Source organism: Danio rerio, chromosome 1 (genome assembly GCF_052040795.2).
Source record: "Danio rerio strain M-AB ecotype USA chromosome 1, GRCz13ab, whole genome shotgun sequence".
NCBI classification, from domain to species: domain Eukaryota; kingdom Metazoa; phylum Chordata; class Actinopteri; order Cypriniformes; family Danionidae; genus Danio; species Danio rerio.
The window spans coordinates 60,527,078-60,541,609 of record NC_141021.1 but is presented as its reverse complement, the minus strand read 5'-3'; the positions used below and the strand labels follow the sequence as shown (position 1 = coordinate 60,541,609).

At 39.1% G+C, this 14,532-nt stretch overlaps 1 protein-coding gene across 1 annotated transcript; it reads right to left on the bottom strand.

Annotated features, from left to right (window-relative positions):
• Window position 1: 1 nt before the first annotated feature.
• On the bottom strand, window positions 2-13,748 carry LOC147847101 (NACHT, LRR and PYD domains-containing protein 12-like). The gene is made up of 9 exons (XM_087237951.1): window positions 13,496-13,748; window positions 11,024-11,059; window positions 8,348-10,148; window positions 5,782-5,955; window positions 4,087-4,258; window positions 3,751-3,923; window positions 3,483-3,656; window positions 2,197-2,243; window positions 2-2,109 (listed from the first exon to the last, which is right to left on the bottom strand). The coding sequence occupies exons 1-9, from the start codon at window positions 13,737-13,739 to the stop codon at window positions 1,571-1,573; spliced, it is 3,360 nt and encodes a 1,119-aa protein (XP_087094077.1). The 5' UTR covers window positions 13,740-13,748; the 3' UTR covers window positions 2-1,570.
• Window positions 13,749-14,532: the final 784 nt, after the last annotated feature.

Sequence of the window (14,532 nt, the reverse complement as noted above, 5' to 3'; positions counted from 1 at the left end):
TATGATGCTTTGTTGTTTATTTCCACACATTCAGCACTACATTTTTTTTCTTTACTAGAACATTAAAGAAGATTTTTTAATTAGAAAAATATTAATTCATTCAAATCAGTGCTAAACGTCACTATGAGACACACTAAATCAGTGAGGTGTTTCAATCATTATAAAAACGGTAAAGATGTAAAAAGCACACGCTGTTTAATTAATTATAGTCTCTAAAATAGACTTTCTAAAATCGTATAACTCAAAATAGGCTTCAGCCTTTATCTACAAACAGACCCTACATTCTATAAAGCAGGGGGGTTCCCAAACTTTTCAGCCCACGACCCCCAAAATCACAATGCCAGTTACTCGCGACCCCCAATATCCTCTGAGGTGGTTATAAATACAGTGGTTATAAATGCAATGGCACACACACACCAATAGACCCAAGTCTATTCTTCATTTAATTTTTTACTGTATGTCAGTGCTGTAAATGTGCCAGAAAGTTTAACCTGGTGTTATAAAATCAATCTGCTGCTATTGCTGTGTCCTTAATATAATGTAATTACCCCAGGGGTCGCAATCAAATAGAACTAGCAACTATAACCTACTATAGTAACTATATAGTAACCATATAGTATATAATAACTATAAATGGCTATTTTTTTCTTTTCAGTAGTTTATGGATAAAATATGGTCATTCTTATGGTTTAATAAAAATAAATTGATTTTTGGAAATCACCAGGCGACCAAATTTACTTTCATGTGAATTAGATGAAGTCAAAGAGCAGAACTTAGTAAATGTTGCTCAGCAAACAGTGTAAACCCTCATTAAACCCCACATTACCCCCCACATTAAAAAACACTACAGTATAGCATTTATAGTAAAAACTACAGTATTTTTGATCCATGCTAGTAGTTTGTGTTATTTTAAAGTCCTTTAAATCCTGAATGCTCCAGCAAACCGCAGTATTAACTACAGTGAACTGATAAACAGCAATAAATACTGTAGTGTACATTAGTTTTTACTACAGTAAACTGTGGTATATTGTAGTATAATATACCCTATTGTTGTAGAAAAATACAGTACTAGGTCATTTGTTTATACTACTTTAGTTCCAGTGTTACCATAGCAACTGTGGAATCACTACAACAGATTAATTACTATAGTTGCTGTGTTACCATAGCAACTGTGGAATCACCACAACAGATCAATTACCATAGTTGCTGTGTTACCATAGCAACTGTGGAATCACCACAACACTTCGATTACAATTGTTGTGTTACCATAGCAACTGTAGAATCACTACAACAGATCAATTACTATAATCGCTGTTACCATAGCAACTGTGAAATCATCACAACAGATCAATCTTTGTAGTTGCTGTGTTACCATAGCAACTGTGAAATCACCACAACAGATCAATTACTGTAATTGCTGTGTTACCATAGCAACTGCGAAATCACCACAACAGATCAATTACTATTGTTGTGTTACTATAGCAACTGTGGAATCACCACATCAAATTAACTCAAGTAGTCTAGTATGGCTCAAAAGCACTGCAGTGTTTACTTATAATTATAACTCTGTTTACGGTATCGGACAGATGGACACAGATTCGCCGTCCACTCTGAATGCTGCATAGAGAGGCTGTGTGAAAGGCGTGAGGAATGTGTACAAGTGTGTGAGTGTGTCAGAGACGTGGTAAAAGGACAAAACACCAGCGGTTGTGTCCACATACACACCCACTCTCTTACATGAGCCAGAGGATGGAGATTTCACAGTAATATCTTCTTCAGCGTGAGAAACATGTGTGCGGAATGCAAAAGTAATTATCCATGACATGATGTTGTTTCCAAGCATGCACCTGCTTGACATAAAATCATCAGGTTTCCTCGGGATGCTTTCATACGCCACACCGACCGTGCCTTCCTGACCCGTCCATTCAGTCTCCCAGTAACAGCGTCCGGACAGACTCTCTCTGGACAGCACTTGATGATGCTCTTCAAATCTCTCCGGATGATCGGGATATGGTATACTGTTGTCTATTAGTGTCACCTTTCTGTCTCCGTCAGAGAGAAGCAGATGAACGTGAGCTGTGTTTGGATCCAGAGTGAGATCAAATGCATCTGTGAGACAGAAAACACTTCTGTTATTGCCTCAGACAGACACTTGTAGAATACATGATTGATTGAGAGGGATGATGATAAACCTACACTTCATTATCCCGGGTTTCATCAAGTGGTCACCCATAGGATCAGTTCTACAGAGGGAAAAGAATATTATATATATATATATATATATATATATATATATATATATATATATATATATATATATATATATATATATATATATATATATATATAAACATATATACACATACATACATACACACATACATATATACAGGTTAGGTTTATAAATATTTGGACAGACACAATTCTAACATTTTTGGCTCTATACACCAACACAATGGATTTGAAATGAAACAACCAAGATGTGCTTTAACCGCAGACTGTCAGCTTTAATTTGAGGGTTTTACATCCACATCAGGTGAATGCTGCAGGAATCACAACAGTTTATTTAAACGATTGACAGAAAAAAAAAAAAAAAAAAAAAAAAAAAAAATATATATATATATATATATATATATATATATATATATATATATATATATATATATATATATATATATATATATATATATATATATATATATATATATATATATATATATATATTCATTCATTAATTTTCTTGTCGGCTTAGTCCATTTATTAATCTGGGGTCGCCACAGCGGAATGGACCGCCAACTTATCCAGCAAGTTTTTACGCAGCGGATGCCCTTCCAGCCGCAACCCATCTCTGGGAAACATCCACACATAAACACACACACACATTCATACACTACGGACAATTTAGCCTACCCAATTCTCCTGTACCGCATGTCTTTGGACTATATATATATATATAAAGAGAGAGAGAGAGAGAGAGAGAGAGAGAGAGAGAGACACGCATACAAAATATGATATATTAAAATGTGCAATAATACTGATATATTTAGAATGTTGAAACTGAAGCATGGAAGTAAGTTTATTTACATGTTTTCTTTAATCACTGTATAAATATAATATAAATAATAATATTCATAATTTAGCATAAACTATAAACATTATGTCAAAATAATCAAAATAATCTGTCAATGGGGTAAGCAAAATAATCTTGCATTTTCTTTTGAAACAAGATTATTTTGCTTCCCTCATTGGCAGATTATTTTGCTTGTTGTATGGAAAACCCATTTAATTTTGATTATATTTTTTATAACAAGACAATATTTTTGCTTGTCTTGAAAATGCTTTAAATTTAAGAAGTTTTATATATTTGGAGTGGAAAAATCCTGGTAAGAAAAGCATTTTTCAATGTGGACTCAAAAATCCCACTAGGCACAGATTTTGTGTGGATTCCTACTGATCAGAGATTAATTAAACATTCAACATACTTGAGTTTCTGCAGTGTGTAGTGTGGATCCTCCAGTGTGTGTTGGAGCAGCTGGACTCCTGATTGTCCTGGGTGATTGTAGCTCAGATCCAGCTCTCTCAGGTGTGAGGGGTTTGAACTCAGAGCTGAAGATAGAAAACCACAGCCTTCCTCTGTCACCATACAGCCAGACAACCTGCAGAGACACACACAGACACAAAGAGATCATCTACAGACGTCAACATAATTACTTACTGACCGTAAATTATCCTTTGTGTGTTCTTACACACCTCAGTATCTCCAGCTGACAGTTTGGACTCTTCAGTCCATCAGAGAGCAGCTTCACTCCTGAATCCTGCAGGTCATTGTTACTCAGGTCCAGCTCTCTCAAGACTGAATCGGAGCTCAGAATCGTGGAAAGCTCCTGACAACTCATTTCAGTGAGGTTACACCAGCTCAACCTGCATCATTTCAAAATAAACCTTAAGCATAAACTCACACAAGTGTGGCTAAAATGCTGTATTAGAGAGCAGAGTTAAAACTGAAAAATTAAGCTCTTCTATCATCTCACTTACTAATTGATTTCTTCAAACTTCTGTAACGCTAAGTATCATCAATACTTTCCTCAAGACTTGAAGTCTTTTCTCTGTGTTCTCCATCCCTTGTAGGAGCTTTTGGAGTCCTGAGTCCTGCAGATCGTTTCCGCTGAGGTCGAGCTCTTTTAGATGATGTGAGATGCTCTGAAGCGCAGAGACCACCTGCATACAGCTGCCCTGCCCTAAATGACACCCAGCCAACCTGAAGGAGCATAAACGTGCATGTGATCAGCAAAAGGAAGACGAGATAATTCGCCAACCCCCCCCCTGCCAAAAATGTTTTGAATACTAAATATATAATAATCATTGGCATACACATATACAAATTTTTGAAGAAGGTCGCTGGTTCGAGCCTCGGCTCAGTTGGTGTTTCTGTGTGGAGTTTGCATGTTCTCCCTGCGTTCCTGACTGTGGGTTTCCTCCGAGTGCTCTGGTTTCCCCCACAGTCCAAACACATGCAGTACAGGTAAATTGGGTAGGCTAAATTGTCCGTAGTGTATGAGTGTGTGTGAATGTGTGTGTGTGTGTGTGGATATTTCCCAGAGATGGGTTGCGGCTGGAAGGACATCCACTGCGTTAGAATGTGCTGGATAAGTGGCAGTTCATTCCGCTGTGGCAACCCCGGATTAATAAAGGGACTTAACCAACAAGAAAATGAATGAATGAGATCAACACACTGCCACTAGATGGCGCCACTAACTCGGTTTTCATTCTCGTGTCCACAGAATATTATTGTTTTTAATACTCTATTTTTACGTAATAAAAGTCAGTCTAGAATACGAAGTGTAAAAATATTAAGTCCAGTTGAAGTGAGCAGCCTAATATACTTCAACATTCCACCTTGAAAAAATTATTCATACATGCTAAAAAGAGTCTCACTTTCCTTTTCCTTCAGCTTAGTCCCTGCTTTTTAATAGTTTTAATTATTACATTTATAAAATATATCTTTATGCATTTGTAACATCATCTAAACCCTTTGAAACTTTCAGCTATTACATGTTGGGTGCTAAGCTGTAGCACTGAACAAATTAAGCCACAAGGAGAGATGACCTGCAGAAGATAATAGCAAAAGTGCATCCTGGCTTTATTTATAATGTAAATCAGGCAATGTGGTCGTCATGCAAATCTGAGAGCAGAAAAAGTGCACAGAAGGTGTAAAGCATCAGGTCGTTTGCTTTGATGATGACAAACCTCACTGAGGCATGGCATTTGCCATTATTTGCTTCGGTCTTGTACAATTTTCTAGGGATGCACCGATATGGAATTTCAATAACTCAAGTTTGGATGCCGATTGTCAATATATTAGCTGATTATATAATAAATACTGAGAAATATTATATATTTTAAATGTTTTGCATGATTGCTGCAATGAGATTTTATTTTTTAGTCTGACCTGATCTCTAAACTTTATTATCTATTTGTTTCTATGGACAACTTTCTTTAATTTAAATAAATTTACTGTCTGACCAAAATTGCCTAATTAATTAAAATATATATGAATGCATAAATGAAGCAACCAATTCACTGAACATTAACCAAAACACCAGTATAATATAATAAAAATGGTGGGCAGTATGAAGTGGTTCAACAACAGTAATTTATCAGCCTAAAGATTTATTATTATCGGCCGATATCGGTATGGCCACCATTATATTGTGCATTCGAAAAATGCTTTTGATCTCAGGAATCATTGCACTTGTAATATCTTAGTGAAATGGTAATGACCTGAGGGTCTCCAGATGACAGTGTGGGCTCTTGAGTCCAGCACACATCACGTTCACTGCCGCCTCCAGACTGCAGTTGTAGCTCAGGTCCAGCTCAACCAGAGGACAGTTCTCCAGCTGTAGAGCCAAAGCCACTGTTTCAAAGCATGTTTCTGTCAGTCCACAGTCTGAAAACCTGAAAACAGAACACAACAAAGAGAACTTAATAAAGCATTAACTTGCTGTGTATTTTTTATCACAATAACAAAATTAATTAATGCACACTATACACACACACACACACACACATTCACACTCACTGGCCACTTTATTAAGTGCACCACCTGTCTATCTGTGTATTAATGCAAATTTCTAATCAGCCAATCACATGGCAGCAGCTCAATGTATTTAGACATGTAGACATGATCAAGACAATCTGTTGCAGTTCAGAGCGAGCATCAGAATGGGGAAGAAAGGGGATTTAAGAGACTTTGATCGTGGCATGGTTGTTGCAGCCAGATGGGCTGCTCTGAGTATTTCAGAAACTGCTGATCTACTGGGATTTTCACGCACAACCATCTCTAGGGTTTACAGAGAATGCTCCGACAAACAGGAAATATCCAGTGAGCGGCAGTTCTGTGGGTGCAAATGCCCAAATGATGAGGCCAGAGGTCAGAGGAGAATGGCCAGACTGGTTCCAGCTGATAGAAAGGCAACAGTAACTCAAATAAGCACTCGATACAACCGAGCTCTGCAGAAGAGCATCTCTGAACACACAACACGTCCAACCTTGAGGCGGATGGGCTACAGCAGCAGAAGAGCACACCGGGTGCCGCTCCTGTCAGCTAAGAACAGGAAACTGAGGCTACAATTCACACAGACTCACCAAAACTGGACAATAGAAGATTGGAGAAACGTTGCTGCTCTGATGAGTCTCCATTTCTGCTGCCACATTCGGATGGTCGGGTCAGAATTTGGCATCAACAACATGAAAGCATGGATCCATCCTGCCTTGTGTCAGCGGTTCAGGCTGGTGGTGGTGGTGTAATGGTGTGGGGGAGATTTTCTTGGCACACTTTGGGCCCATTAGCCTACCTGAGTATTGTTGCCCATGTCCCTCTATTCACTACCACCGTGTACTCATTTTCTGATGGCTACTTCCAAGAGAATAACACGAACCATGTCATAAAGCTCAATCATCTCAGACTGGTTTCTTGAACATGACGATGAGGTCACTGTACTCAAATGGTCTCCACAGTCACCAGAGCTCAATCCAATAGAGCAGCTTTGGGATGTGGTGGAACGGGAGATTGGCATCATGCATGTGCAGCCGACAAATCTGCAGCAACTGTGTGATGCTATCATGACAATATGGAGCAAAATCCCTGAGCAATATTTCCAGTAGCTTGTTGAATCTCTGCCACAGAGGATTGAGGCAGTTCTGAAAGCAAAAGGGAGTCTAGCCCAGTATTAGTAAGGTGTCCCTAATAAAGTGGCCAGTGAATGTGTGTGTGTGTGTGTGTGTGTGTGTGTGTGTGTGTGTATATAAAAATATAACATAGTTTGTTATTGATTGGGTGTCATTACGTGTCTCAACTACTGAGAACATTTGGTACGGACCTAATGCAGTACCGCGCCACTTGCACCAGCTTACTCGAGGGATGTTTTCTACTTTAAGCTAAATCTCAGCTCAAGTTGAATTACTTGAACTTGATTGCTGATTCACTAGTGTCATTCAAAGGACAAATAAACCCCATTTCTTCAGGGATTACCTATACCTGTGAACAAAATCAGGACCCCCTCTTCTCTAAGCCCCACTGCACCACACAACAACCTTAAAATATTATGCAATTCTGAGTGTGCATCACACAGGTGAGTGGGCTTGACAAACCACTGTTAGAAAACACCCTCTTTCATCTCATTTTAACCAACACTTGCACTAGTTTTGCACATTTGCACTAAACAATTTCTTACATGTCATAAACAACACCACCCATATAGCAAAATTTCTCCGGCCCAGCTCTGGCCCACCCAATCAGGTTTTGCTTGGCCCACATGCCGCAGTGAATTACGGTACATGACTGGACCAAATCTGGCTTCCAGACAAGGGCCAAACACAGACCATATCTGGGCCAACTCTCAGCCAAGTTAATAACTCATAACTGGGCCTGAACTGGGCCAGTAAGGTTGGTGTGTCAAGATTGCAATGAAATTAATAAACCAATGAAGCGTTGCGCTTTAGGCACACTATGGGCCTTGTTTTTTCTCAGTGACCTAATTGGTAGAATTGATTTATTTAATCAAAAATTATTTTTATGTATTTTAAATGTGGGTCAAGACTGGCCAAACTCACGTGGCCCACAATCAATTTTTAATATCTGGGCCAAATACTACATTTTACATCTGGCCCAAATCTTGTGTGCCGCATTATAGACGGTGCCACCTCTGCCAAACCCAGGCCATGTTTGGCCCACATGCTGTATGCCAGTGCCGGATGAATGCCTGATGTCCCAGCTTTATGCCAAATCTGGGCCAGAATTCTTTGCTACTAGGGCATGATTTGGGAATAATTATCTGGGTCTACTTACAGGGCTTTTCTGCTGCATCTCACGGCTGGCACGAGTCTCCTGCATCCCGCATATGTTTTGTTGAACAACTTTGGGTTGAATTCATCCAGGAATTCCTCCGACATCAAAAGCACATACACCAGCGCTGAGCAGTTTGATCTGGACACGACTTTCATCTGCCCAGTCTTTGACCTCAAGTAATTCATGATTTGCTGGTACAGGGTTCTGTCCTGCAGTTCCAGGATGCAGAAGAAGTGGTTGATAGATTTATCTGGGCATTTGTCATTGTTTTGCAACTGCTTGAGGTACTGAACGGTTTTACTGATGCTTTGTTTACTGTTCTTTGTTTCGTTCAGGATGCCGATGAGTAGCTTCTGATTGGACTCGAGAGAAATGCCCAGCAGGAACCGCAGGAAGAGATCAAAATGCCCTCGATCGCTCTTCTCCGCTTTATCGATCGCCTTCCTCAGCAGAACGTACAACAGCTCCTTCTGTTTAGGACGTGAATCCTCCAGGAAGAACATCAGGTCACTATCTGTCAAGTTCATGTCTTTTTCCAGCTCCAAGTAGCAAAGAAACACATGCAGCGCAGCAAGGAACTCCTGCACACTCAAGTGTATGAAGTAATACACCTTCAGCTCATGCAGGACAGAGTCTTTCTTGAAGATCTCAGTGCACAGTCCTGTGGACTCTTCATCTGCGTTAATGCCGCATGCTTCCAGATCCTCCCGGTAGAACATGACGTTCTCTTTCTTCAGCTGTTCGAACGCCAGTTTGGCCAACTTAGAAATCATGTCTCTGTTTAAGCTCAAAAGCACTGTACGATCCCGTACCTGATTTTTCTCATACTTCTGGTTCTTGATGTTCATCTGTATCAGGAGGAAGTGGATGTACATCTCAGTGAGGGTGGAGGGAATGTCCTCCCCTTTGTTCTTCTGGAGAATATCCTGCAGAACGGTGGCGGTGATCCAGCAGAACACGGGAATGTGGCACATGATGTAGAGACTGCGGGACGTCCTGATGTGGGAGATTATCCTGGAAGCTTGATCTTCATCTGGGACCTTTTTTCTGAAGTACTCCTCCTTCTGCTTGTCAGTGAATCCGCGCACCTCAGTGAATAACCCTATGTGTTCGGTAGGGATCATATTGGCCGCTGCAGGTCGTGAGGTCACCCAGATGAGAGATGAGTGAAGCAGCTTTCCTTTAATGAGGCTTGTAAATAAAGCATCGATGGAGGATTGAGAATTGACACGCTTCACTGGCCTGAGGCTAAAGTCCAAATCCAGGCGACTCTCATCAAGCCCATCAAAGATGAACGCCAGTTTGCATTTTTCATAAAACTTGGTGTTTTCAACGCCAGTGATGTCAGGGTAAAATTCCAGCAGAAGCTCATGAAGACTAACATCTCCATCTTTTATCATCAGGTTGATCTCTCGAAATGGAAGCAAAAACATACAGTCCACATCCAGATTGGTTTTTCCTTCAGCCCAGTCCAGGATGAACTTGTGCACGGAGAATGTCTTTCCAATGCCGGCGATGCCTTTGGTCAGAACAACGTTTCCGTTGTCATTCTCCCTCAATAAATTGAATATTTCATTACAGTCGATTGGTTTGTCCTCAGATCTTGGCATCTGCAAGGCTAGGTCAAACTTCTGAACCTCGTGTTCTTTGCAGACGTCTTTCATGTCCCCTTCGGTGATGAACAGCTCAGTGTACACTTTGTTGATGTCTGTTTTGTTCTCTTTCTTGCCCTCAAACACGCGTGCATTTGCCTTCATGCTTTCCTTGTGTTTTTGGAGGACTTCTCGCAAGAAGTTATCATCTAGAAATCAAAAGCACAAGAATTGTTGTGACTTTTGCTGAATTGTTGTAGACATTAGCCCCTTTACACATACAGACCTTTCCGGAAAATTACCAGCAATTTTCCGGAAAGGTCTGTATGTGTGAACAGGTCCTTTTTGAAAATACCGTTAAATTCGTTCTGGCTATTTTCCGGATAGAGAAGTTGTATCATTACCGGTAATTTGCCGGAATGCTGCTCTGTGTGAACGCAAAAGGAAGATTGCCGGAAAGAGCGCGTGCACGTCTAGAACATGCTGACTTGAGACATCTGCTTTAGCCAATCAGAACAGTCAGACGCATTCATGTCTGTGCGGTTTATGAGAATAAAAGCCTTTGAATATTTTCCCAGACACGTTTAGCTGCTAGAAATTAGTCAGATCACGTTTATATGTTCTTCTTAATGCCAACTGTGTAAATAATCATCGATAAGATGTTTATGATAAGCCGCTGTTTGTTTACCTTCAAGCTTTGCGTGTGCCCGTGAAACAGCCTGTGAGCGCCTGTACACGCACATATTATGAACATATGTGATCCTCCATATGTTTTCATCGAAGTTGTTTACAATACTGATCATCCACAGAGTTTGTGATGTAGTCAAATGTTTACAAATACAAGCGCAGCCGTTTAAAGCTCATTTCTGGTTAATGATGTCAGAATTTACTGGTATTTTGGAATGGACGTTTGAACGGTCTTTTCTAGGAAAATTCCGTAACGTCCTCGCCTGTGTGAACAGCGCTGTTTTGAAAATACCGGTAAAGTTGTTCCAGGAATTTTCCAGATATTTACCGGTATCACTGTGTGAAAGGGGCTATTGATAAAATGATGTTAATGTGAGTCCAACAACTTTTTTTGTACCTTCTTTCTGAGACATCGGTCCTTTGGGTGGAAATTCTGAGAAAGCATCAGAAAAAAGCCAAAGTAAATACACATTTTTTGAACACAAATATGTTAAGCTATTAAAGTGATAACCAAGCAAATTTATGCAGATATGTAAACTGCTGGCAGGTTGTATTGGCAAGTTTTTCTAGAGAAATAAGCAACCTGGTCCGCCAAATGACACTACGCACAAATGACCTTTTGTGTATTGAAAGAAAATATGAAACAATAATGGCATGAATCCATTGATAGGTTTTTGCACAGCAAAAATGGCAGCGCTTTTCCCAAAAACTGAGCTGTGAGTGCTTCTAAAACTGTCGGAGCTTTGAAAAAAGGCAGAGTGCTCAGTGCTCTTGCTAAATGCAAGCTTAAGGCTGATTTATACTTATGCATAGCCCTCATCATGGCCGTCGCGAACGTGCACCTCTCAAAAAATGGAACTACACGTCGCAATGACGTGTAGCGCAAGCTCTGTGATTGGTCGGCTTGGTAGCGCTGATGAGTCTGGGAGGGACCGAGAGCCGCGCAAACCTGATAGGGCGATTGTTTACAAGTGCGCAGTCCCGTGAAGGAGCTCCGGATGGAAAGTTTTGTTTTGTGTTTACCTTATGGTTAAAGTTGCACGTCCACTGGTTCCTGCCTCAAAATAAGCAAGTTTGAGCCACAGAGGAAAATAAACACCTCACTGCCAACTAGCGTTTCGTAAGTGTATTGCAAAACAACAGAAACAGTGCGCAGAAGTATGAATGCACAGTCCCTTCTGTTGATTCTGTTGGTTTCTGTTTATTTACTTGTGTAAATGTGTGTAAATGCATATTTATTCAGTTTTTAAATTAACTTCAGTAATATTGTTGACTAATATGAAAATCTTCATAAGATTTATTGTCAATAGCTTGAACAGTAATATTTTCTGTCTTTTGTTGGAGATATTCTATGAGAGACTTGCTTTGTTTACCAAATAAAGTGAATCTAATTGGATTTGCATGGAAACATTAAATATAAGTTGAAAAGGTATTACTTTATATTTCATATATTAAGGTTTTAGTTATGATACTCCCAAAATCAATCTGCATAAGTCCTCAGATTTTTACCAAAATTCTGCGCAGAAATAGCAAAAAATGTCCGCAGATTCCGTCTGGCCCTAGCTATAGCATCAAAACCAGACCCGGATCTAGCTTGGAACTTTTGGGTGGGCCAAAAAAAGTGTATATATATATATATATATATATATATATATATATATATATATATATATATATATATATATATATATATGGGCAATATCACATGAGTAGCAGTGCGATATGGCTGTATATCGGCACTGGTGGGAAGCGTGCATTGGCACAAAGCCGCAGGTCGAGTGCCTTAGTGCCCCCACCAGTGCCGATATACAGCCATATCGCACTGCTACTCGTGTGATATTGCGTTTATACAACAGTTTGACGGCATAATTGTGTATATAAAAACAAAATCAAACATGGAGAGTCTCAAAAACCCTTTGTATGAGGAACTACTTTCTTCCACGTTGGATTCAAATCATGAGCTGACAGTTAAACAGCTGAGCAAGCATCTTTTAAACTTCACATCTGTAGTGTCTGCTTTATGCTGGCTGTATGTGGGCGGAGTAATACACAAAGGGTAAAGAGGCTGTAGGAGTTCTGATATTACAGAATATCGCACGGCTATCAGCCAATCAGATTTGAGAACCAGACAGAACTGTTGTATAAATAAATAAATATATATATATATATATATATATATATATATATATATATATATATATATATATATATATATATATATATATATATATATATATGGACTTCACTACTGAAACTGCCTGTTATTTGTCAATTTTTGTGCGTCGTTCACAGATCGAACTTAATATTTGCTCTTTCTATGAGAGAAATGCTATAATGTTTAAGTGGTTTAAGCAGTCCTGCTGAACTATTTGTGTCCTTTAAGATGTTTTATTGTATGAATTAGGACTGCATGAAATGATATTAAAGGGAAGTGCGCTTGGTAATGTGTGTGTGATGCGCACAGAAATCTGCGCTCTATGCCAAATTAGGTTCTTTGTCATCTAATGCAGCTTGAATGTTTTAAAATGGATAAAACGCAAGACTTTAATCAAAATTGTAAATGAGTCTGGCTCGCCAAAACATGTTTTTAAAGACCAAGGTCACATCATAGCTATGCTGTTTTCTTAGTTATGAAACCAAAAATATGTTGTCATCTGATGTGGGGCCAGGGTGGGCCAAGCTCCTGATTGGAGCTGGGCCTGATCAGAACCATTGACATAGTGGTTGCCTAGCAACAAATAAAGCACAGCACACTGCTATACTCTATTCTAAAGTCAACATAAAGGAAGTGCGATACGGCTTGTTGGATAAACAAGCCCAGATCAAACTTGGCAACTCTCATTAACTGTATTTATTTTTGTGATCTTACCATTGGCACCAACATTTAAGCTGACATTTACTGGGCCATTGATGTTGTTTCCAGAAAGAACAGGGGAAATTAGAGTTGCACCCGTTCCAGCATTCAGATTCACACTGACGGTGTGAGAAGGGCTGATCATCTGCATAGCCTGATCCACTAATTCTGCCTTCTCCCCTTCACTTTCAGGCCTCTTTGGTTTTTCATTGTCCGGCTCTTTCACTTCTTCTAAATGATGATCACGAACAGATGCCATCTTGTCCACCTAGATCTTTTATGAGAATCCATCATATGAAAATAAGAAGGGACTATGGCTATTTATTTCAGATTCAGTGATACGGCATTTGTAAATGAATATCTGGTCAATATGCTTTAGATAGGCAACATAAGATATGACAAGAGATATTTAATTAAACAATCGCACAAATAAAAGAGGGATGGCATCTCAATAGCTTTGAATTTCAGATTCTACAGTATATTAGCCTAATATCTGGTCAATATGTTATAAAGGAGATTGCCATACTTTAAACATTATTATTAAACATTGTAATCTGGCATATACAGTAGAATATTTAGATGACTATGAATGTTACCTAAGATTCTGTGAAGCCGATTTAGTGTCATGTCAGTAATTTAAATCTGGAATACATAAACTATATTTCATAATGAAACCTACAAACTACGAGTCTAAGGTCTATCAGGAGACAACAACAGCAACAAAATCATACCTATCAACCCTCCCGTTTTTCCCGGTATTCGCCCGTATTTTACAGTTCTATCCCGCTATCATCCCGTAAAGGTATTTTCCCGTATTTATTTGCTGCTAATGTATATATATATATATATATATATATATATATATATATATATATATATATATATATATATATGTGCAAATAATAATTATAATAAAACATATTACTGACCATTTAACTGTTTATTTACAACGGAACAGCTCCAAGTGATCGTATTTAGTAATTTAGGGATTTTTAAAGGGGGGTCGGGGGAATCCCTTATTATGATGGGCATATGCCTTATTTTCACATCAT